At 37.9% G+C, this 23,663-nt stretch overlaps 3 protein-coding genes across 5 annotated transcripts in view; 2 read left to right on the top strand and 1 right to left on the bottom strand.

The window, feature by feature from the left end:
- The first annotated feature begins 45 nt into the window (after positions 1–45).
- On the top strand, positions 46–8,912 carry ssb (small RNA binding exonuclease protection factor La). The gene is made up of 12 exons (XM_004557705.2): positions 46–187; positions 2,186–2,252; positions 2,340–2,443; positions 4,057–4,231; positions 4,488–4,595; positions 4,698–4,801; positions 6,327–6,398; positions 6,490–6,532; positions 6,631–6,771; positions 7,282–7,468; positions 7,598–7,705; positions 8,772–8,912. The coding sequence occupies exons 2-12, from the start codon at positions 2,193–2,195 to the stop codon at positions 8,849–8,851; spliced, it is 1,182 nt and encodes a 393-aa protein (XP_004557762.1). The 5' UTR covers positions 46–187; positions 2,186–2,192; the 3' UTR covers positions 8,852–8,912.
- On the bottom strand, positions 8,848–11,050 carry mettl5 (methyltransferase 5, N6-adenosine). The gene is made up of 7 exons (XM_004557704.3): positions 10,790–11,050; positions 10,599–10,713; positions 10,324–10,508; positions 9,703–9,785; positions 9,480–9,531; positions 9,350–9,399; positions 8,848–8,991 (listed from the first exon to the last, which is right to left on the bottom strand). Exons 1-7 carry the CDS (start codon positions 10,887–10,889, stop codon positions 8,950–8,952), a joined length of 627 nt encoding a protein of 208 aa, XP_004557761.3. The 5' UTR covers positions 10,890–11,050; the 3' UTR covers positions 8,848–8,949.
- Positions 11,051–12,418: 1,368 nt separating this feature from the next.
- The window catches only part of ubr3 (ubiquitin protein ligase E3 component n-recognin 3), a 44,733-nt gene continuing 33,488 nt past the window's right edge, over positions 12,419–23,663 (top strand). For 2 of the 3 annotated variants that reach the window (XM_012920930.3, XM_004557706.3), the window contains exons 1-18: positions 12,419–12,909; positions 14,280–14,419; positions 14,703–14,855; positions 15,048–15,203; positions 15,557–15,597; positions 15,829–15,895; positions 15,979–16,109; positions 17,362–17,590; positions 18,456–18,635; positions 19,466–19,599; positions 19,713–19,799; positions 19,882–19,947; positions 20,041–20,130; positions 20,336–20,464; positions 20,600–20,652; positions 20,745–20,878; positions 22,180–22,265; positions 22,375–22,516. In XM_012920930.3, the coding sequence (XP_012776384.3) occupies positions 12,476–12,909; positions 14,280–14,419; positions 14,703–14,855; positions 15,048–15,203; positions 15,557–15,597; positions 15,829–15,895; positions 15,979–16,109; positions 17,362–17,590; positions 18,456–18,635; positions 19,466–19,599; positions 19,713–19,799; positions 19,882–19,947; positions 20,041–20,130; positions 20,336–20,464; positions 20,600–20,652; positions 20,745–20,878; positions 22,180–22,265; positions 22,375–22,516 (2,452 nt within the window). In that variant the 5' untranslated portion in view covers positions 12,419–12,475. The remainder of the gene's footprint in view (positions 12,910–14,279; positions 14,420–14,702; positions 14,856–15,047; positions 15,204–15,556; positions 15,598–15,828; positions 15,896–15,978; positions 16,110–17,361; positions 17,591–18,455; positions 18,636–19,465; positions 19,600–19,712; positions 19,800–19,881; positions 19,948–20,040; positions 20,131–20,335; positions 20,465–20,599; positions 20,653–20,744; positions 20,879–22,179; positions 22,266–22,374; positions 22,517–23,663) is intronic. The other variant, XM_076875009.1, reaches the window with a different exon arrangement.

Genomic DNA, 23,663 nt, shown 5'->3' with positions numbered 1-23,663 from the left:
ACATAATGAAAAAGACCAAATTTCTTGTTGTTCTGCTGCAGGGATCAAGCACAGAGGAGCTTGCGCGAACATGAGTCTTTTTTGGCCCTTGGTGGGCTCCGTAGCACGCAGTTCCACAACGTGCGAGCAGTGAAGTGGGGACTGTTGGTTTGAACAGCTTAAACTGCTTCTAGCTGCGACTTATTATGTAAGTGTAACTTTTTACGATTGTGAAAACAATTTTTAAGGCTTTTTATGTTACCCAGGGAGTGTTTTATAACGTTACTAAAGAACAGAGTGGATTTTCTTCCAGCAGGTTTAAACAGCGTGTTGCAGCTAGAATAGTGTTAGCAGAGTAGCGGTGACTACTTTAATTTACCTACAAAAAAAAGTAATTCACGCACTAACAAATCACGTAATTTAGTAAAACATGTACCGATAGCGTGGATAGACAAATGAGAAGCTGCTTTTGTTGTGTTGATGCCAAGCGTGGCCCGTGTACTGAAAGAGCTAAGCTAACAAGTTAGCCGTGGAGCTAGATGAGCCCGTAGTTAATTATGGTGACTGAAACACGTCGGTTTAGTCCTGCGATGTGCTACAACTCACAATTTTAGGTTTAGGTTCCCTTTTGTAAGATTTAAAACTGGGCATCTATCTGAAGGTGTGTATCTAAATGTAAATATATAGCAACTAAATGATATTTAATAGTGCATATAACTGTGTAACTGCATTAAGTTATTACTTTGGTTATTATAATCAAGTCTTAAAGATGGTTCCTGTATGGCCTTGCAGATAATTTACAAAAACTCAGACAACAGCAAGGCCTCATACCAGCGTTTAATAATATGACAACGTGGCCAATAGCTAATCATATTTTTTCCCTAGTTCGTTTTGCTTGTATGTTGTTTTTCAGTTTTGGGTTTTATTTATTTATTTTTTTGCTTTGTGTTGTTTGTTTTTTCCGATTTCTTTATACTCTTCCTCGTGCTGTATTTGAACTTTCAGCCAGCACAACATTGATCAATGTCGGCTAGGGAGGTTCGTAAATATTATTTGGTTTGCGGATAAGCTGATGTCAAGCAACATCCCTAGAAAACTTTCTGTGTTTACAAACATAAAATATCAACATATAATAATTCTAAGGGTGAAAAAGCCGATTTCCCATTAACATGGTTCAGGCTGCCTAAGCCTGGCAGTTTTTTGTTTTTAGTCATTTTATACCTTCTGTTTAAAACAGTTGACTCTTTGAGTACTAAAGTCTAATATTTGTTAGAACAACCTGTTGTATAAATTTAATCTTTGCCATGTTTTAGATTGTTTAGATTTTTGATTTCACAGGTTGTCATACAAGTGTTTTTCATGGTTTTTGACCTTCAGATATTTTTACTTGATTCTCAAAAAAATTCATTTCTAACAAATTAAGAGGTACATCAAAAATCAAATGAAATGGAAAATAATGAAAATATTTAAGTGTCATAGCTTTGTTTTATGTGTAATTCATGCAAATTATAAACAATTATAAACAAAATTACAAAACCCAATTTAAAAGTTCTTTAGGATTTGTTCCAGAAAAATCATTTTTAATCCAAATTTTATTCCTTTTAATCTTTAATGTATTAGTAAAACCAAAATCTTAATATATTTGGCCAATAAGAGTGCATCGTAAATTGTAAGTTATCCTATAGGATCTTATGTGTGGGTGTGTGTGTCCAGTCTGTTTTAAAACTTATGACAATCAAGAATTTAGATAAGTGAATTGAAATTTTATTAAATATAGATAAATATTGTGAATGACGTCACCTGCAGTACCTTCACATCCCAACAGAGGGCTGCGACCCACATGTTGGGAATCTGCCATTAATATAAAATTTACATCCATCCATCCATCCATTCGCTTCCGCTTATCCTTTTCAGGGTCGCGGGGGGTGCTGGAGCCTATCCCAGCTGTCATAGGGCGAGAGGCAGGGTACACCCTGGACAGGTCGCCAGTCTGTCGCAGGGCTATAAAAAAAAAAAAAAAATTACAAATTTACAGTTAATACAAAAAAGCTCCCCGAAAAAAACATTTCGATTTTTTTGTTTCATATGTAACATGGATAAAATCTCTTCTTGTAAGATATTTTTATTTAAAAGTTTGTTGTAAACATCAGAGAAATCTCTAACTCAGTAGGACACCTTTCTTTTTGTTTTGTTTTTTTCTATGCAGAACCAAAATGGCAGAAAGTCAAGAAGAGATGTCTCCACTGGAGGGGAAAGTGGTGCGACAGATCGAGGTATTTCCAATTTAAAGTTTAAACTCATAATTTGGTATTTACCAGGTAAAACTGGTCCTGATTTGGCTGTAAATGATTCCTACTCAGTACTACTTTGGCGATCACAATCTTCCAAGAGACCGGTTTCTCAAAGAGCAGCTGCAGGTCGATGATGGCTGGGTGACTTTGGAGACGATGCTTAAATTCAACAGGTTTGTTTATTTCTCTTTAATGCTTTCCGTGTCAAATAATTACTGTATTTATTTTATTTTAGTCTCTATTTTTGGCTTTCATTTATTTACCTATGCTTTTTGTTTATTGAGATTTTAAGGGGGGGAACTCTACTCTGAAGTATATAAGTGGGGTTTAAAAGTCCAGGCGCTATCTTCAATTTGTTCATCTTTAGATTACTATTCAGTACTACTGATGTACTTACTTGTGTTTACTGATTGATGAGAAGTCTCTTTAACTTAAGATTTTTAGCTGATTGCATTGTGTATTTATAAATGTCATCATCTGAGGTCTCTAACTAAACTTAGGACTGAATTTTAGATGCACTTTTTAAGGTGTTGTTTGACATTACGAGACGCTGCACTAAAATCTACTTTGTAAATTTGTTAATTAAAATTCTTTCACTGTGAAATTGTATATACCTGTGGGGTATATTTGTTGGTTGCTTATATTAGACACTTTTTATTACAGATTAACTAAATACTATGCTTATCACAACTCGGCATTAAACACTGTGCTTACCTTCTGTGCAGTGCAGTTCTAACACTGCTTTATCTGTTGAAATATGAGCACAGAAAACTGGCCATAAAGCCTGCTAAAGCACAGAAATTAGCCACAGAAAATTAATAAATGAAAGCTGACACATGATGTAAAATGCTCTGACAATTTCTGCTAGTGTGTCCTATCAAGTCCCACGTTTTGTCATCCTCTAGAGGTTGTAGTTTTGGATATTTTGGATGTTGGTGTATATATGTGTGTGAGGATCTTTAAATGCAGCATGCGAGTGCAGCTAATAGGAGGAGACAGTGCCTGTGGCTGTAGTGAATGTTAGTTTCAATGTGTGTTCACATTGTGGTTACTGCATTGTTGAAGTGGCTTTTTTCTCTTCACCACACCTGTAATGACTAAAGGAGGTGTGATTGAGGGCTGACAGTAATTGGCAATTAACTAGCTTAATACCAGTATATTATTTATTATATTTATTGTTGTGAAAAACAGCCTTTTATGGACTGCAGTTCTATTCCACTTAGTGTAAAAATACTAGCACAACATGACATACTGAAGCTGCAGTAACAACCTTCAGTCCACAAGGACAAGGGTAGGCTTTTGAGTATAGCTGTTTGGGGTGGGTGTGCTGGGCAAGAAAAGGAGGATAGTGATGACTAATCGGTGTGTTTGGACCCTTTCTATGATTCATGATGGGCAGGATGAGATGAGAGCATGCTCTCATGCTGTGCCTCAGGTTCACTTGTTAGCAGTCAGGTCACAAGTGGCCACAGCAAGGGCAAATTAACACAGCAGGAGGAATCCATTCCTGTAATCCCTTTATTAAAGTGTATATTTAGAATGTAATGTAGTGTGTGAGTCAGCAAATTACATTCTAATTGAGCTTTATTACTTGAAATGGGAGTGCCCACCCCACTCACATACATAACATGACCAGGCTGAGAGAATTCAAAGAGGGACAATTAGATAAACTGCAGGGTCTTCTCCCTTATAATGCAGATGAATGCATGCATCATTAGTGTTAACACACAGCCCTACAGCCGCCTGTAGCTGAGTGTTTGTTGAAAGATTTGCATTCTTTTCATAGGTTGAAGTCTTTAACCACAGACAGCAGCGTCCTCATTGCAGCTCTGGAGAAGTCAAAGACTGGTCTCTTGGAAATCAGTGAAGACAAGACAAAGATCAGGAGGTCTCCCAGCAAGCCCTTACCCGAACAGGACGATGAATACAAGGATGCACTTAAACACAAATCTGTATACATGGCAAGTTTTTTAGTTTTTTTAGTTTTTTTTTTAAACTGTATGCAAATGCTTTGAGAATGCGTAAATATTTGTTTGTGCTCACAGTGGCATTCAGACAACTTTTATTTTTTTTCAAACTAATGCAGCGTAATGCAACAGTGCAATACATCTTTAGCCTACCCACACTCTTATAAATTGTGTAGACAAAATCACAATTATTCTCCACCTTGATTGTATTCCTACTGTTTTCCCTACATTTTGTTTTTTCCTCATCTAGAAAGGTTTCCCTCTTGAAACATCCCTGGATGAGATTCAGGAGTGGCTGAATGGCAAAGGCTCGGTAGTAAACATTCAGATGAGGAGAAACCTGCAAAGGCAGTTCAAGGTACGGGAAACAGAACTTGAGATGTATATAATTTAAAAAAATATTTTTTTTCAATTTTAGGAGACCTTCCCTTATATAATTTTTGTATTTCTGTCTTTTCAGGGATCTGTGTTTATCTGTTTTGACACTGAAGAGTCAGCCAAGCAGTTCCTAGAACGCACGGATATAAAATCATTCAAAGACAACGAGATGCTTGTGTTATCAAGGTAGGCTGTGATGCTTTTTAGGCACTAGCTAGCAGCTATCAATGGTGTCAGTGATTTAATAAAGAATTCACTGATTTAAGAGGTGTGGCAGATGTGTCATATATGTACTTTGATGCCTTTAAATCGGATGAAGTAGCTTGCATAACTTCTATTTTATTTTATTTTAATCTTTTAAATTGAACAAAGAAACTGAACTGTTTTGTGTGTTGGGCCAATATAGACTTACAGGCCCATCGTACTTGACCTTGTGAATAATGTGACAGCACATCTGCTGATGATGTTTCAGCTTGCTGTGCACTTCCCGGCATGGAGCCTGTAAAGTTTTTACCAGCATTTAAATGATATTAGTAGAGAAGCCGAGAGAATCAGAGATTACACAGGGTTTTTTGTTTTTTTTGGTGAATCATACAAAACTACTATATCCCAGAAGAAAAATACAGGTGGTATTTCTGGGATACAGAGAATAGAAAACAGCTGTAACAAAGTTTTACAATTATACTAAACTACATACATATATCTGGATGATAGAGGTGGGAATCACCATACATCCCACGATACGATATTATCACAATACTTAACACACGATATGATATTATTGCGATTTTTTTTTTTTTTTTTTTTTTTTTTATATTTTGCAATATTCAAATTCTGTACATAAAGTTAAACTTTATCAATATTCATTTTGTCTAATATCAAAGTCTCGCACTCAGTCTTTCTCTCATTTCAGTCAGTTTTATTGTTGACAAAGTGAACGGTTTGTATTACAGTCTAGTCCAACTTAACTGAATACAACCATCTGGTACAATTATAGCTATTCTGAACTAAGCAATTTATGAAAACTATGCAGCCCCTTCAGCAACTGAAAAATTTGAAAGTAAATTAAAACAAAATATAAATTTACATCAAATAAAAAAGTTTTAAACTTAATTAAAATAAAACATGTTCTTAAATTAAAATAAGTAAACTGTCATGTTTATTGCTGCCAAAAAAAAGTTAAACACATTTGGACAGTGAAGGAATGTCAGGATTCTTGCTCAGAAAAAGGATCAACATGCTCTGAGCACAAAAACCTTTTTTGTAACAAAATATCGATTTCTGCTGTCCCTGTATCGATACATTATTAGCAAACAAAATATCACGATACTACACAGTATCGATTTTTTCCCCCACCCCTACTTTTCGTTCGATCATGTCGGTTTTAACAAGTAAATGTTTCCCGGCATGGAGCCTGTAAAGTTTTTACCAGCATTTAAATGATATTAGTAGAGAAGCCGAGAGAATCAAAGATTATACAGGGTTTTTTTTTTGGTGAATCATACAAAACTACTCTATCCCAGAAGAAAAATACAGGTGGTATTTCTGGGATACAGAGGATAGAAAACAGCTGTAACAAAGTTTTACAATTATACTAAACTACATACATATATCTGGATGAGATGCATTTTTTTTAACTGGGGTTTTGCAAACCTTTGAATTTCTCTGTGTGAAACAATGTAATTGATCAGCTCTTTTTTTTTTTTTTCAGGGAAGCCTACCATGCCAAGAAGGTAGAAGAGAGAAAACAGTTTAAAGCAGAGACAAAAGCAAAAGTTAAACAGTGAGTACATATTCTTTAGTATCTTTAATCATAAAACTGGATTTTACACTTTGTGAAAAATAACCTTCCTACTTCTGTCTTTTTTATTCAGGGAAAAGGAACAACAGCAGAAACACGCAGAGAAAAAAGAAATGGTAAGCTCTCCAAGTGTTTGTGAGCTTATTCTGCTAATGAACGCACCACTTAAAGAATAAATAGGCTTTGTAATGATGTTTTCTCATTTTACTTGCAGGATCTGCTTTTGGATGAGCAGTCAGGACGTTTACTGAAGTTTTCAGGAGAGCTTGAAGGTGTTTCAAGAGAAGACTTCCATGAATTGTTCTCTGGCATCGAACACATAAAGTGGGTTGACTTCACAAGAGGGGCCAAAGAGGTATGTTCTCCATCTGTTTCTTCATACATGTGGTATAACCTTATCTACTTACATCATTTACTTGTGTAATTCAATTCAACATGTTTTAATTGTAACCATTTGTTTTGTGTGTTTGTGTTTTTATATTTGTGCGGGTTGAGGACATCTGGTGAAATTGTGTCCTTGCAAGAGAGACGAGATGTCTGGGGTTGTTTAGACTAGTGGGGTGATGAATGATAATATCCACATCTGTGGTAATTATAGGAAATTTCCAAGGACAGAAAGCAGTTTTCATTGACAGTACAGAGAGATTTTGTCTCTTGGAGAAAGGGGGTGATGTCTTCCTCAGGTTTCTAATGTTTGCATGACAATAAAGAGACTGATGAACCAGAAAACTGAAGTCAGGTTTACAGACTTTTTTTCCACAACACAACATGGTGGCATGACTCAGGATTGAAAATGAGTAGAGCTGTTTCATTTCAAAGAAATACTATTTGTTTAAATATTTTATTTTTTTCTCCTCCTGATAAGGGCACCCTTCTGTTTGACGGGAAAGCACAGGAAGCGTTAGATAAAGCCAAAAAAGAACACGGAGAGGAACTGAAAATCAACGACAACACTGTCACATGGCAGCTGCTTGAAGGAGATGAGGAGAAGGATGTGATGAAGAAGATAATAGAGGCTCAACAAGGATCATTCAGCAGGTGCAGAGGCAGAGGTGAGATGCATTTCCATGTTGTTTAACATTGTTGACTGCATTGGAATGTAATCAGTTAATGTCAATAAAGATACAGTTCCACAGTGTCATCTATATGATTTAGTAAGGTAGTCTTGTCTGTCGTAAAAGGTGGAAGAGGAAGAAGAGGCCGACGGGGAAGAGGTGGCAGAGATCAAGGCAGAACTCAGTACCAAGGAAAAAAGATGAAGTTTGAAAGCGATGATCACCATGAGGAGGGTAAGTTCAAAATCATTTAGCGCTTTTAGTTCATTCAACTCAAAAATTTCATATCCTATTCATTTTCAGTTCCTAATGGAGTCCCCCAGGGATCTATCCTGGGCCCTCTTTTATTTGTCATCTGTTTCCCATTTGTCATTTTTCTAACAGTTAAACTCATGCAGATGAAGGCACAACATTGCTGCCACCCTTTCCCTCCCTTTGATAGCAGATCTCACGTGAAAAACAGAAAACAAAGTAGTGATATATACTCACGATATACACTAAACTATAGATGTGTAAGACAATGGGCCACTATATAGAGTCAACATAAAATAATCATGAATCCATTTCGCAGGCTTACATATTCTCAACATAAATAATGAATGGTTGCCAGGAAGCATAGAATTTTCCAGCACACCCTCTGATGGTGAACTTAATCTTCTCTAGATGAATGTGGCTCACCACGTCTCTGATCCACTGGCCAAATGTTGGGGGCCAAGGATCCTTATTTTCTATAAACTTAATATCAGTTTCCGTTGTTATGTTGATGACATTCAACTCTACCGGTCTACTAAACCTACTGCTGTCATCCCACCCACTGTCCTATGTGTTTACCTCCAGAAAATCAAATCCTTGCAATTTTCTCAAATTAAATTGATAAAATAGAGGTTCTCCTCATTGGCACCAAATCTGTCTAAATGTAACAGTTTCTCCTTTCCTTCTGGTCCAGACTCTGGGTGTCATTCTTTTCAAGCACACTCGCCTCCATCCATCTCTTTTTACCTGACTGTACTGCCATCCTTGGTCACACCTCGGTTAGGACCCACCTACTGTAGCTCTTTTTGGTCTTTCTCTCAACTTGTTCATAAACGTCAATTGTTACAGACTTCTGCTGCTTGCATCATCACCAGAACTCAGTCACATCACACCTGCCCTTCAAAAGCTCCATCGCCTTCTGCTAAAATATTGCACTTCAATATTCTGCTTCAAAATGTAGTCTTGGGAACATATTGTAGTCTGTGTTAAGATTATTTCTTATCTAATTTGTATTTTCTTTTTTGTTTGTGTTTTTTCCCTTTAACAGCTGCACCTATAAAGAGAGAACGGGAAGATCCCGATTATGGTCCTGCAGCAAAAGTTATCAAAACTGAAAATGGATCTTAGTTATGACTTAAAATCAGTTTTTCTTTAATGAAAACGTTTATTACAAACAGTGAAAATGGAAAATACAGAGACAACTTGAGTCCATTCCAGTGAAAGCTTCAAGCTTTGGAAAATCGTAGGAAGTCCACCTGGATGTCAACCTGGAGAAATATGTTCAAAGCATCATTTTGCAGCCTTTTATGTCCCCGAATACTGTGCCTCTTATATTATTTGTGTACCCATGTTTCTCTTTTGAAGATGTTTTGCATTGCATTCACCTTAAACTTTTTCACTATAATTTAATTTCACCAGGAGATTTTAGTTTATTTTGCAAGACCTGTGTGACATCTAGAATGTGTGTGGAGTTAGTTTTCCTACATTGACTGATTGAAAATATCTTCTTTGCTAATTTGTTGTTTGCATATGTGGACTGCAAATAAATCATTTACCAAAAAATGGGGGAAATCTGTCCTGTGTCACATTTAGCTGGAGAACATGTACTGTCTGATGTAATCTTACCGATTTCTTTTTGTGGAACTTGTAAGATGCTGGCAGGTCATATCGCAGTTCTTTAATAAAAGTATTTAGTGAATATTTGAATATTTTAATAATAGAAGAGAAAAAAAAAGATTGGCCTTATTTTTCTTACCTGCTATGACTTCCATCTTTACTCCCCAGTCATTTGCCTTCTTTTGTATGTGCTGCAATGGGATCATAAAAAACAGATCAGGCATCACAACATTCATACTGTAGATAGAGATGTGAGTTTTGGCTTCATATTTAATGGTCACATTGATAAATTAACTGCTAAGTAAGATGTAAAAGATCAGCTTTCAGAGACCTGAGAGACTGTCAGGGGCTGGTGAACTTACTTCTCGTGTTGACATTTTATGAAGTGAGTAAACGGCTGTCTTTGCCATGGTTAAAGCAGCTCGGAGGAACTTCATGTCCATACCTTAAACAAAACAGAACAATAAGTAACGGGCTGTATGAAGGGTTAAAGGGATGCTCCTGTGACTACAAATGCACAGCCTGCCCGAAAAGATGTGACAAATTAGGCAGCTGGTGAGTGGACGCTCAGGTGGACAAAACTGTCGTCACTGCCTGTCTGTGGCACAAAATGGTTTAAAAGAAATAAAGAAGCATGTTTGGGGGCTAGTTGGTTCATTCTAAACTTCATGGACTGATCAGCTACTTGTGGACACACACACAGTAGTGAGGTTTTAAACAGTCAGCGCTCCACAGCTGGACACATGAAGTGAAGAGAGTAGTGTGCACATATAATTGCAACAGTAAAGAACTGTGCAAACGACAAGTTGCCGCTAATCCTTACTACCATAACATAAACACGGAATAAACTTAAATGTATTATTTCTTTGAGTTATTTTGCATTTTGTTAGGCTGGGGGGTTTAAGTCTCTAGTGCTTCAGTTATAAGAGGATTTTCAAAATTAGTAAAGAAAGAAACCGTTCAAATTTAAGGCATGCGCTCACCTTGGTTGTGTTTTGTCCCAAATGGTGGATTCATTATGACAGTGTCAAACTTTTCGGCGTACGCCTCTGGCTCCAGACGACACATGTCACACTGGATCAAATCCACGTTAGAAATCTCAAACTCCTCTGCGTTTCTTCTGAATATGTCCAGAGCGTCATCGTCAATATCGAAGCCGACGCACAAACTGCAGAAAGAAGGAAAAAAGATAGATACAGCGCAGAGAATAGACTACAGTAAGCCACGGCTATGTTAAACTTATAAACAATGCTCTCACCCTGCGTCAAGCATCGCAGCTCCGATGCTGAGGACTCCGCAGCCACATCCCAGGTCTGCTACGAGTTTACCCTCAATGTCATCAAATGTACTCTGGATTGTGTAGAGCATACATGCTGCGGGGGGGGGGAATAATGAATACAAAATATGTGCTGTTACACGCTCAACTGATCGTCACTGTTACCGTCATACCTGCAATATGAGCACTGGTTGGATACTGCTCAAGAAGGATTTTTGGCTCTTCAAATGTGTCCACCTGCTGCAGACAGCTTTCTAATTCCTTCAGTTTCATCGCTTTTAATGTCCCAACTTTGCGTGCAACAGTGGGTTAATTTAAATTTCCTTCTTTAGTTTAAATCACATTGAGAGGATAATTTGAGCCATGATTTCTACTGAAGCTAAGAAGTTCCACGGGGTAAGCAGCTGTGCACGTCAACCAAAACAATCCGACGATAAACCGTGGTAGCGCACATGTTCCTACCCGCGAATGGTGTTTATGACACTAATAATAATATTAGTGATTAAATTAATGATGACAATATTGTTAAACCGTTTTACAAAAAAAAAAAAACCTTTAGTTTAATATCCACACTTTTATAATAATCTGTCATTTCCCTTTGTTATCAAAAATTTACAATGTTTTTAAAAAAAATAATAAATACATATTTTTTGCTACATAGACACGCAGATTGCTCTGTGCGGACAGTTACTCTATGTGCTTTTTGTTATCTGCACATGTAGTATTTTATTATTATTAGTAGTAGTAGTAGTAGTATCTTCTTTTGATTACACAAAAGATAATCTGCCTCTATCTCCTTCTACCTCCAGTATCCTGTTCTGTCACCCCAACCATCTGAATGTTCTCCTTTACTACATGAATCCACTCTTTGAATCCTCTCTGTGGTCTTCATCTTTTATCCATTATCCCTTCTCTACACATGTCCAAACCATCTCTCTATTTTGCTATTCCGGTCACAGTGAAAACCTCAGCTCTGACAACTCTAGCTCGCTCTCCTTCACTTCTCTTGTGCACTGTCCATTGTTTTGGATGGTTGACCCTAAGTATTTAAACCCTTCTGTCTTCAGTACCTCCAGTCCTTGGAGCTTCATTCTTACACCTATGTCCCTCTCATTCACACATGTGTTCTGTCTTGCTTCTACTTCTTTTATTCATCTTCTCTCTAGAGCAGGCCTCCACCTCTCCACCCTCTCTTCCACCTGCTCAATACTCTCACTATAGATCACGATGTATTCTGCAAACGTCATGGTCCATGAAGAGTCCCGACCACTGGAAACAAGCAGGGGCAGTTCTCACCATCTCACTGTCATCATACATGTCCTGCACCACCCTTGCAAAGTTTTCTACCACTCCTTACCTTCTCATGTCGTATCAAAATTGAACATATATTAACATAACATAACATTATATTATATTATATTATATTATATTATATTATATTATATTATATTATATTATATTATATTATATGTACCTTACGTCTTATTGCTTAAAGCTAATTTATGTGATAGATATTTTTTACACACTTAGATTTTTGTTAGTTCTTGCGATTTTTTTTTTGTTTTTCCCCTCTCCTATTAGATGTGTCTACAAAAAATAAAAATAATGCTGATAAAGATTCAAAAACTCAACCCCCACAAAAAATTAACGAAAAGAAAATAAATCCCTAAATTCCAATACTAGGTTTAAGTAGGTCAAATACTGTGTAGATTTATTTCCAGTACATGAAGTACAACGAGCGGAAATTACTTCAGGAAATTCTCTAGCCAACAACGACGTAATCAGCCGTATCGCGAGAAAACCCGAGAACATGGAAACAAGACAACAAAAATAAATTTGTGGACAACAAGCCAGAGTGCATGATGGCGGCGTCGCTGCTACGCCGGGACAAGAAAGCCACTGCCGCCCACTTGAAGGCAGACTTAAACCGGACTGACAATAGCTCCGGAGTCCGGCAACTACAGGAGCTTCTTGACGCTGTACTGAATCCCGAAAAACCAGCGGCGGACGGAGACGCTCTTGACTGGTGTAAATGTCTGATTGCAGGAGGCGAAGGTTTCGATGAGTTCTGCAAAACGGTGCGCTCCTATGACAACGCGACTCTGTGCGGCTTGGTTTGGACGGCTAATTTCGTGGCATATCGATGCCGGACCTGTGGCATCTCTCCGTGCATGTCGTTGTGTGCTGAGTGCTTCAATAACGGAGACCACACGGGCCATGATTTCAACATGTTCCGGAGCCAGGCTGGTGGGGCCTGTGACTGTGGAGACAGTAATGTCATGCGAGAGAGTGGGTAAGTCCGAGCTAGCTAACCCGGCTATGCTAACCGGCGCAGCCAGTGACATTTTCTCATGTGTGTTGTCAATGACAGTTTCCATATAAATTTATGAGATGCTGTTGCAGGCGGACAACATTTTTCAATCTAGCGATACTCCTGTCATTTATAAATACAACCCACGGGCTAAGGGTTACCTAGGCTAGCTAAACTCCAACGATCATACTGGGAGGTGTAGCTACAGGTTTCCGTGTACCTCTGTCTGTGGCTCTTTAGATATGGTGTGGTTTCCTTTCTGCTGTCAAAGTCTGAATGATCGTTAAGTAAGTGTCATCATTTTATCTTAATGTTTAAACAGCGACTGTCTCTGTTACTCTCTGACTCAACATCATATCTCTGTTCTTGATTACAGTTTCCTCCTAATCATAAAACTTAATTTCCACTCGCGGTTTAGATAAAATAATGTAGTAAACTATTAGCCTGCTTCCAGAGTTGGCCTGATTATCATGAGATGATAATTTAGTTTGTTATGTGGAAAGCAAAATACTGGGTAACTGAGTAAAAACCTATATAGAGATTCAGCATGCAAGAGTCTTTACTGCTATTAAGTAAGCATAACGAAATTATAGTTATTGTCCCTCAAATGGTGCATAAAGTGTACTTATACTGACACACACACACACATACTAATACATATGTGAACATATACATACTTGTGCATAAATTATATAGAAACGTATGTCATTTTGGATGATGTAAAGAGTAAGATTGGACTACATCTTTATAAATATGTGATGTATATATCAGGGTTGTAAATATGTGGAATTGAGCAGTAATGCACTTTACATGCGTTATTTACAGATTATGAAATCTCTATAAACAGATTATATGAATGTAGATATATAATTCTAAGTGTTATGAACAGATGATCATTTTTTTTAAAAATATTACAGTCTTATGATCTTCAATAACAAATTATTCATATGTTAGACTATGTTTTTGTGTCATACTGATTCATTAGCTCATAAAATTTGTGTATGGATATTTAATGATGTATGAGAAAGAGGTGTGGTAGTGTGTGTGCTGCTGTGAATAACCCTTTAGTTCCCACTTCAATCAACCATTATTACCCAAAGCCCAATCCAGTAAATATCACAACAATATATTCATGAAATAAACCAAAAGGAAAACTCTTCTGCTCAGACCTCTGGGCTGTTTCAGAAGCTGAATGCAAATTGTACTCAATTTCTACCTGATAATTAAAACATGCTAACAGTTTCTTGACCAACTTTATCTTCTTTTAGTGCACATGAAGGAACAGCAGGAGCGGTCAAATGTACCTTTCTGTGTGACACTGTTTTAAAAAAACATTTCCTTTCCCCTGACAGGTTTTGTCGAAGGCATCGGTTGAGAACTGGGGAAAATATCCCCTTAATTCCCAGAGACCTGCTCTTGATGTCTGAGATGGTTCTTCCCCGCTTTATCCTATGTATCATACAGTATCTGAGAGATGGATATGTTGAACCAGGTGAAAACAGTCATAACAGACACATGAAGTACAATACTTATTAACCAACGTAAACTGAACCTGTAACTTTAATGTGTGGTTGTCACCAATTAAAGGTACAACACCAGACACTTTCATTCGCTTTAACTTCAGTGGTTTACATCTGATATGATATTATATAAGATGGAAAACATGAGCTGCTGTGCAAGCCTTATACAAGTGTTATACAACTATTTACACGTAGAGTTACTTTCACTGAGTGCTGGGTCTCACGGGTCTCGCATCTCTTATCTTATTTTACCAGACACCTCAACTGAGAGAGATCTACAGAAAGTCCTGCAACAGCTGGAGCCTCAGATCTCCTTCCTTGAGGAGCTTACAAAGATGGGAGGAGCAATGAGGACTGTGCTGACAAAAATCTTGACCAATCAGCAGGCATTCAAGGAGCTGAGCATGGGTAAATATCCAGCTTAGGGTTTGGGCTCAATTAACAGAGCATTACCACTGATTTTTTTTTTTTTTTTTTTTTTTTTTTGTAATTTTAGGTCAGCAATGTACTAATTGTGAAAAATATTTTACTTGATATATGTGAACCAAAAAAAAAAAAAGAAATTAGAAGGTTTTCTTGCTCACTGCTTAACTGTTGCAGGCCAAGAGGAGAATTTGTATGCTAAGAAGAACTATGACAAGTATTTGTCAGCACTGAAGAATTCAGGTCTGGTATCAGTGGAGGAAAAAGGCCAGAGTGCTGCTGCTGATGTTGGTGTTGGGGCTGAAGGAGGTGCAGGCGCGATGGTCCTGTTAGGTAAGATGACATGTTTGTTTTTTTTTCTTTCAATAATCATCCATCTGCTTCACATCTTTAAGATAAAAAGAAAAAAATCATAATACTCTCCATTTGTTATTAATTATTATTTTTATTTGAATACATTTTAGTATTGTAAACGAGTCCACATTCCTATAAACGTATATTAGATTCTTTTTCTACCAAGTTTTATATACATTACACATGCAGTACTTTTTAAAAATGTATAAATAAATGCACGTACAGTGAATAAGAGACCAAACATTTCATAAATAAGTTTGTTGGTGCTATAATAACAGGTGACATATGTTCTAACTGTTGCTAAATAGTAATTAGTCCATTTGTTTTGTTAGGAAACAGCGGACCAGGGAGTCCAGACGAGCAATGTAAAGAGGTATGTTAAACTAATGCTTAAAATGACACTGACCTGATAATGAATGTGTGTTATTTTAAGTAATATGTTTTTTTAATTCCTCTTTTTATAAAACTGGTAAAGCCATATCACTGACCTGTGCAACATTAATGTTGTTTCTAATTTATGCTCAGTCAAAAAATGCTCAGTTGATGCCTTAATGAAAATTTGCAGACTTCTTGAAATTTATGTTGTTTTGTGTTTTCTTCCAAGGAGGATCAAGATGGAGGACAGTCTGTTGGTCAGAGGAAGAGGGTTAAGCTGAGTAGCAGTACCAAAGGTGCATGAAAAGAAAGGCATTCACACTATAATGTCTGAACTGAGCTGAACTGTGTATTCATTATGTCTCTTTATTGTCCTCAGACCCTTGTATTATTGAATCTCTGAAGCATAAATGCTTCCTGGAAGAGTTGCTGTTTTGGACAATAAAATACGAGTTTCCTCAGAAGATGGTCACCTTCTTATTAAACATGTTGCCAGATCAAGATTACAAGGTATTTTCTTTTCCAATTTTTCATGTGCAAAAATTAATGCCGCATACCACCTTTCAGATGCCTGTCTGATCTTAATTTTAACCTCCTAAGACCCAAACTCTTTCACGGCATGCATTTTTAATTTCTCTTTGATATTTGGGCATATTGGGACCCGATGAATGTAAAAACAAAGAATTACCAGCTTCTTTTTTTTTTTTTTACCTGATTTTTGTTTCTTAGAAAAATAAGAGCCACATATGAGGATATTCGTTTAAAATTTCGATAGAACAGTAGCAGTATAATGTCCTTGTAAGTGGATATCAGGCTCTCAGAAAAATTAAGTATTTTGGTCTACAAGGGCTTGAAATGTGATGTCCACATATGTGGACGCCAGGTCCTTGGAGGTTAAAGGATTCCTTCCTATGACATGGTGCAGACCAGGAGCAGTTATACAGCTCACAGGCTAAAAGTGGTCCACAAAGGCCTCCAAAGGGTGTCATTTCATTTGGCTTCGTTCTGCACCAGAAAGCTGTTTGCATGTCATTGAGAACAAATTAGAGATGGGAATTATCGTCATCATCTTCTTGCTGACGAACGCATTAACCACAACCTGCTGCATGACACCAAAGTGGTATTGTTAAGCCAAGGACCTGCACCCACACGTTTACAACAGTGGTGTTTCTTTATGAGTTTACAGCAACTGAATGTGGAACAACTGACGCATTGTTGAAATCGCACAAGACATTTCAGACTTTTTTTTTTTTTTTTTTTTTTAAATAGATGGTTTATTAAATTCTTATTGCATCTCAGTATTTTTGTCCTTGCAAAACTACTCTAGTAAATGATTTACAGGAAAAAAATCCTTTTTGAGCTTAGACCTTGGTGCAACTTCCTCCCCTCCTTCCTCCTCCGTTAAAGCCAGCTTTCTTCTGATTGGTTGCCCTTCGTAAACAGAAGGTTTGAACACCAGAGAAGTGTGGTCACAGCCTGAAATAACCGTATTATGGATATCTGGTCTCAGTTACACCATACACAGCCTGAAATTGGAATGTTTCAGTTGTTTAAAGCTTGAGCTGGGATTACATGCACATATTTGAAATTATGTTTCCTGTGTTTAATATAAGAATCTTACCTTCTGTGCTTTGGGATTCATGCATTGCCTTTTCATCATGCCTTTTCAATATCAAACTGGGCTTAAAAAAGCTTAGTATGTATGAGTTTTTGAAGGCAAGCCTTAATCGTGTTATGGGCTTCTTGTCTTTCTCTCTGGCAGATCACCTTTACAAAAACATTTGTCCAACATTACGCTTTCATCATGAAAACGCTGATGAAAAGCCACGAGTCGGATACGATGTCCAACCGCATCGTTCACATTAGTGTGCAGCTGTTCAGCAACGAGGAGCTGGCTCGACATGTCACAGAGGAGTGTCAGCTGCTGGACATCATGGTCACAGTCCTCCTCTACATGATGGAGAGTTGCCTTATTAAAAGTGAGCTTCAGGGTAAGTCGGCCAGTTTTCTCACTATTTTGATAAATGCTCACTCGGGTTGTATTATTAAACATGAGAAGGTTTTTTTTGTTTTCTTTTTTTAAATGGTATTTTCCAGGTTATTCATTGTTGATATTTTTGTCTTGAACTTATTAATAAAACTGAAATTTGGATTTAAATGGTTTTATATGCACCTGGTCAAAAGATCCATCATGACACAAATAATGGATGGCATTAGCTGCCTTTTTTATGTCTAATTGTGCAAATCTGTTACATGAAGCCACTGAGTTTTCTAAAGCAATAATTAAATATAAATGCTTCCTAAAGAACAAAGAACAGCTGCTAATTTTGCCCTATGTTTTTAATCATTCTTGGTGCTTGTATAGCCTGCACAGATGTTTCATTTCATTGCTGGCTCCAAGTAAAATGAGCTTGAATCTTTACCTGTTGGGTGAGTGGATGACGTGGGCACCCAAGTTTGTGGGTGCGATGACGTGAGAACATGGCGAGTTTAAAATTAATACCATAGTTGTTAGACAAGTTTGAATCTCAGTGACCTAGACCTCAAGGTTAAGGTTGGAGGTCAAGTTTTCTGAAAATTTTGCAAATGTGGTAACTTGAGAAGGAAGTCACCTAGGAGTTTGAAATTGATACCATAGGTATCTACTAGGAGGCTGAGCAGTAGCACTGGCATAGACTCCTTTTTTAATGCTGCACTCATCATTGTTGGCAGTGTTATAATAACAGCCAGGTGTTGATTTAAATAACACATTGACCCATGTCTATGTATTTCTTTATGTTTATTTTCTTGTAGATTCCTAAATACGATTTGATTCCAATTGTCAGTGTTTCCTGTCTCGCTGTCTTTCTTTTTTAGATGAAGAGAACAATCGGCATGTTGTGGTGAACTGCAGTGAAGCACTATTGAAGAACAACACCTACTGGCCCCTAGTTAGTGATTTCATTAACATCCTCTCACACCAAAGTGTAGCGAAAAAGTTCCTGGAAGACCACGCATTGTTGATGCTGTGGATGAGCTTTGTGTCGTTTTTCCAAGGTAAGTCCTATTACTTTCTTACACTTACTTACACTTTAAGATCACTGGATTAGATTGAGGCTTGTATTAATTAATTCTTGATTTAAAGAAAAAAGCTTCAAATTTTCCCCTAGCCTCCTTTGTTAAATTAATGCTATGTTATCTCAATGAAATGTACTCAAACAAATGTACTTACACCACAAAAGTGATTTTGTTATTATAGTCAGTGTGAGGCTAGTGAGTATTTTCATCTGTGACTCAGAAAGTTAATTTCAGACAATGCTTGTATCCCATCTATTGTTGGTATGGTGGGTTCAGAGATATCAAACCACATGGATATCAGTGTAATAGATCTAGTTTTTGTTATTCAGTCACAGTCAAGTCAAACACAACGCTTGATTTAAAAGCGTGTTCCTGCAGATTTATTTAAACTTCTGGGCTTATTCAGAAGGAGATTTGTTGCCCTCCTTTTAAATAGTTCAACCAAAAAGCAGAGTTGTGGTGCGATAGATACTTTATCACTGGATTTGAATTGTGGTTGGTGCTGCTGGCTTTTTACTGCACTCTACCACAATCCTAAAAATAACGCTCACCCTTGTATAGTGGGCCTGAGTATCCTCTTGCTGACGCTATGAGGACAGTGTCACTATTACCCTGTATCCATGCGAGCCACAAACTGACACATTCAATAGAGAGTTTTGTAATTCACATACTTGTTGACATTTTATTAGGTTACATATAAATATGAGGGGAAATGTTGAATTTTAAAAACGCAGACTTGTATTTTAAACTTTTTATGTGCATTGAGAAGTTGTGCATAACAGGTTATAACCATTCTGCTGCTGTCATAGGTATGAATCTGAATAAGCGGGAGTTGAATGAACATGTGGAATTTGAGTCTCAGACGTACTATGCAGCATTCGCAGCAGAGCTTGAGGCCTGTGCACAACCAATGTGGGGTCTCTTAACACACTGCAAAGTCAAAGTAAGTCTCACTCACAGGATTAATGGAACATGCGTTATAAGCACCCCAAGCTGCAATCACTTACTACATAATACTATATCAAATTTTTTACATCTGATTTTATGTGTTACCAGGAAACACAAGAATACACTAAAACTGTGGTTCGATACTGTCTGGAGACCTTGCAGATCTGGTTTGATGCCATTGGCTTCATTGATGAGGTATATTAATGGCAAACTGCCGTATGTACAAGTAATATTTTCCCTCCCCTGTTTCACATAAATGTCTGTATATCTGTCATAGCCTGCTCCGAATCAAGTGACATTTCACCTGCCACTCCACCGCTACTACGCCATGTTCCTCAGTAAGGTATGCCACCTCATCTTTTAGTGCACAGTCTATTCTCTTTGGTGTCTGTGTTTATGTGTTTTTAAAGTTGATTGTTTGGTTCAAAATCCCCAGGCTGTAAAATGCCAAGGACTGGATCTGGACAGCCTCCTTCCTGACCAAGAGATGTTGATGAAGATCATGGTGCATCCACTCCAGATCCAGGTATAACAGTGGAAGACAATAGATTTGGTTTTACCTGCATGTCTAATGCACATCTGTGTCCATGCACTTATTGTAACAAGTAAAAGTATTTGCAGACTACGTGGCTTCAGGTTAGGAGAAGGTTAAGTGATTCCAGCCTACCACGTCTAACACTGGTCTGCAGAGACTCCTCACTCAATTAACACTTTGTTCTATGTGACTGTAGGCGTGCCTGTCAGAAATCCACAGCAACATGTGGGTGAGGAATGGACTGCAGATTAAGGGACAGGCTATGACTTACGTGCAGTCACACTTCTGCAACTCCATGATTGATCCTGACATCTATCTGCTGCAGGTGAGGACTCCTGCTTCACAGACAATACTTGCTGAGTGTCACTTGTGTGTGTGTGTGTGTGTGTGTGTATATATGTATTTCTTTTATAATTTCAATTTAGTTTTTAAGTCTGCTTTCTCTCTTTTATTATTGAAGGTTTGTGCATCAAGACTAGACCCTGACTACTTTATCTCAAGTGTTTTTGAGAGGTAAGCTATATTTCTGATAATATTATGCTACATAAAACATTTAACATTTGCAGATGGGTAACATCTGGTTTATAAACTGTCCTCTGATGCAGGTTTAAAGTAGTCGACCTGTTGACCATGGCGTCTCAGCATCAGAATGCTGTGTTGGACTCTGAGCAAGAGAGACCAATGCTAGAAGGAGCACTTACCTTTCTGGTCATACTAACAAGCCTTCGCATTCATTTGGGTGAGTGGTACAGCAGAGGGCTGTGCAGCATCTTTATCAGAGTAGCAAACTACCTTACGGTATATAGAGTTACCCTAGAGCTAATAAATCATTTGCTGAGGCTCTGCGAGGTGTTGATAGCTGGTAGGTCGTGTCGCTGTTGGCACGAGTTCATGTAACCATTGTTTCTCTTTGCTGGTGCAGTTTTCCTGTATTTGGCACTCATCCCAGGAGTGTTTTTCTTTGCTGTATTACAATAAGAAGTGACTTTTTCACGTAAAACTCTCCAATGAAGTCCTTTACTTGGCTGAAAATGTCATTTGAACTATTTCTAGTATTTGTTCATGGAGATAACCAAGGACTTTGTAAATTATACTCTGACGCAAAAGGCCTACATTGACACTCCTCTCTTTGCATATATTGAAATATAACTGTGATACAATTTCTCCCTAGGGAGATAGTGCTTTCAGATGTTCTGCTGACTTATTCATCCATATTACAGAACACTGCATTACAAAACTGCATTATGTTAAAGAGATAGTGGTCACAGTCTGTTTTTAAAAAAAAAACTCCTCAGTTCATAATTATCTTGCCAAACCTCAAAACTGAGCTCTTACTGGTGTTTAAAGTGGCAATCTTGAAGTTTTTTCATAGATCATTTTGAATTTATTGAAAGAATAGACCTGTAAGTTGTTCCTAATTATTCATTTATTTAAGACATAAAATTAAATGTCTGTTTCATTACGGTCTCAGAAAGATGTAACCAACTGGTGATTGAGCCTGTGCTTCAGTGATACACTTGTACTTTTATAAACTTTGTAAGCTCCCAGGAAAAAAAAATACCAGTATAGTGGCTTTAGGTTAAAAAAGTATTTAGCTCCTGAAACACAAATTGTGAGCATATCTTCTCCAGTGGCATGAAATGTAACATGTTTGTCAGTGAGATTACGATTTACTGCTGCACTCAATCAGAAAAGCATCTACAAATCGTGACAGTGGTCAGTGGCTCTGGGTTTCAGCCGGTCAGTTACCATAGCGAGGTAACCGACTCGCTGTGGTTTGCTGACTCATGATGTGGGCAGCAAACAGCACTGCCTGATTCCTTTATTAAAACAAAAAGTTTCTTTTGTTTCCCCACTCTGTAACTCTGTGGCCTGTAACCACCTCTGGCTTGGTTATTGCCAAGACAGCCAGCACTAAAATTTTTAAGATTACATATTGTCAGCCATTTCTCCTATTTTGTCAAGTTTCTGTACTGGTGAAAGTCAGATCCCCTCACTGTCAGTTTGCCTTCACACTCTTCTTCTCATTTTCACCGACAGGGATGACCGATGATGAGATCCTTCGGGCTGAAATGGTCTCTCAGTTGTGCATGAACGATCGTACGCACAGCGCACTCTTAGACCTTGTATCCTTCAGTCATTAACAAATACTTTCTGAAGAGAAACTGTATTCAGTTATCCACAGTATATATGTATTTATATATGTTTTATTTTTCCTTAAGAGATTTTTCGTAGATTCCTGAAAATCCCAACCCAAAGAGTGGCATTGTACCCGGTAGCTGTAGTTTTGAGGATATGCTCTCTGCTGTAGCCGACTTCAAAGCACCTGTGTTTGAGCCTGGAGGATCCATGCAGCAGGGCATGTACACACCCAAAGGTAGGATATTCTCGTGAAGGAGAAGGCAGGATTTCCTAACAGATCTTAAAAAAAAGTAACAGATGTTTATAAAAGTGTTGTTACAGATTTTACAGAAGTGTCTGGTATGGTAAAGGCAGACGTTACACGCAGTCGTTGATACTGTTATAGAAGTAGTTTAGTTAAAATATGAAACCTAAGAATCTATTTGACGTTTTTCCACCAGCAGCTAAACAAAATTTTCATCAACAGTTGTAGTCACAGTGGGACGGAAATAAACAACATTGCAAATAACTGGTGTTTAGTTCATGGCTTGTTTGTGGGTTTTAACAATTCTGGGTTCATGTCCTCGCTGAGGGCTTTCTGCTTGGTGATAGCATCATCATCTGAGCAGCATGAAGATATGTCTGCTGCCCTCCACTGGCCAACAGTAACATTAGCTTTAAGAATGCGTGTAATATTTTAATATATTTTTGGAGGCTTTTTTAGCTGTTATTTGATAGGATCGCCAAGATAACACAGGAAAGCTGGGAGAAAGACCAGGGGGAAGAGACACAGGCGTCAGGACAGAGTCAAACCTGGGTGTTGGGTAGATAGCTTGTACTGGAAGGACTGTAAGGTGCTAGTTCAGGTTTGCAGCTACCACTCCCCGGAGTGTCGGCCAGAACACTGCTCAAGGCCCGGATGAATGTTCAGAAGGGAGACAATGAAGACACCGAGGATAGTGCAGACTCTTGTATTGACTTCACACAGTTGAAGGTAACAGAGGTTGTCAGAGGAGCAGGTATTGCATACAGGTTTAGGTGCGTGGGCATGGATGTGTGTGTGTGTGTGGTCTCTGAACGGAACAGAAAGAAAATGCTACATTACTAAAGTGTTCACAACAATATCTCCAGAGTACATCAACATAAACACAGGCAGGAAATAAACTAACATCCCCTTTAATACCATAGGCCATATATTACCCACGACTCACACGTAGACCCCCTGAGAGAGCTAACCAGGTACACAGCTATACCCAACCACACGGCAGGAAAGTTAGCTTAGCTTAGCTTAGCTTAGCACCCGCTAGCGGCACAGACAGAAACATAATCATTTCCCCCCTAACCTTGGTTACAGTCCCAAACACATCTTATTATCACATCCTCACACATCACCAACTTACGTT

Source organism: Maylandia zebra, linkage group LG16 (assembly GCF_041146795.1).
Source record: "Maylandia zebra isolate NMK-2024a linkage group LG16, Mzebra_GT3a, whole genome shotgun sequence".
NCBI lineage: Eukaryota > Metazoa > Chordata > Actinopteri > Cichliformes > Cichlidae > Maylandia > Maylandia zebra.
This window is presented reverse-complemented; position numbering and strand designations above follow the sequence as displayed.

Bases quoted from the DNA above. Each gene is read 5' to 3' on its own strand.
- ssb (XM_004557705.2), top strand. From the start codon at position 2,193: ATGGCAGAAAGTCAAGAAGAGATGTCTCCACTGGAGGGGAAAGTGGTG. The intron at 2,444-4,056 runs GTTTGTTTATTT...TTCTTTTCATAG, and splicing joins ACGATGCTTAAATTCAACAG to GTTGAAGTCTTTAACCACAG. The intron at 6,533-6,630 runs GTAAGCTCTCCA...TTTTACTTGCAG, and splicing joins ACGCAGAGAAAAAAGAAATG to GATCTGCTTTTGGATGAGCA.
- mettl5 (XM_004557704.3), bottom strand. From the start codon at position 10,889: ATGAAACTGAAGGAATTAGAAAGCTGTCTGCAGCAGGTGGACACATTT. The intron at 10,509-10,598 runs GTGAGAGCATTG...TTCTTTCTGCAG, and splicing joins GCTGCGATGCTTGACGCAGG to TTTGTGCGTCGGCTTCGATA. The intron at 8,992-9,349 runs GTAAGATTACAT...ATATTTCTCCAG, and splicing joins AGTTCCACAAAAAGAAATCG to GTTGACATCCAGGTGGACTT.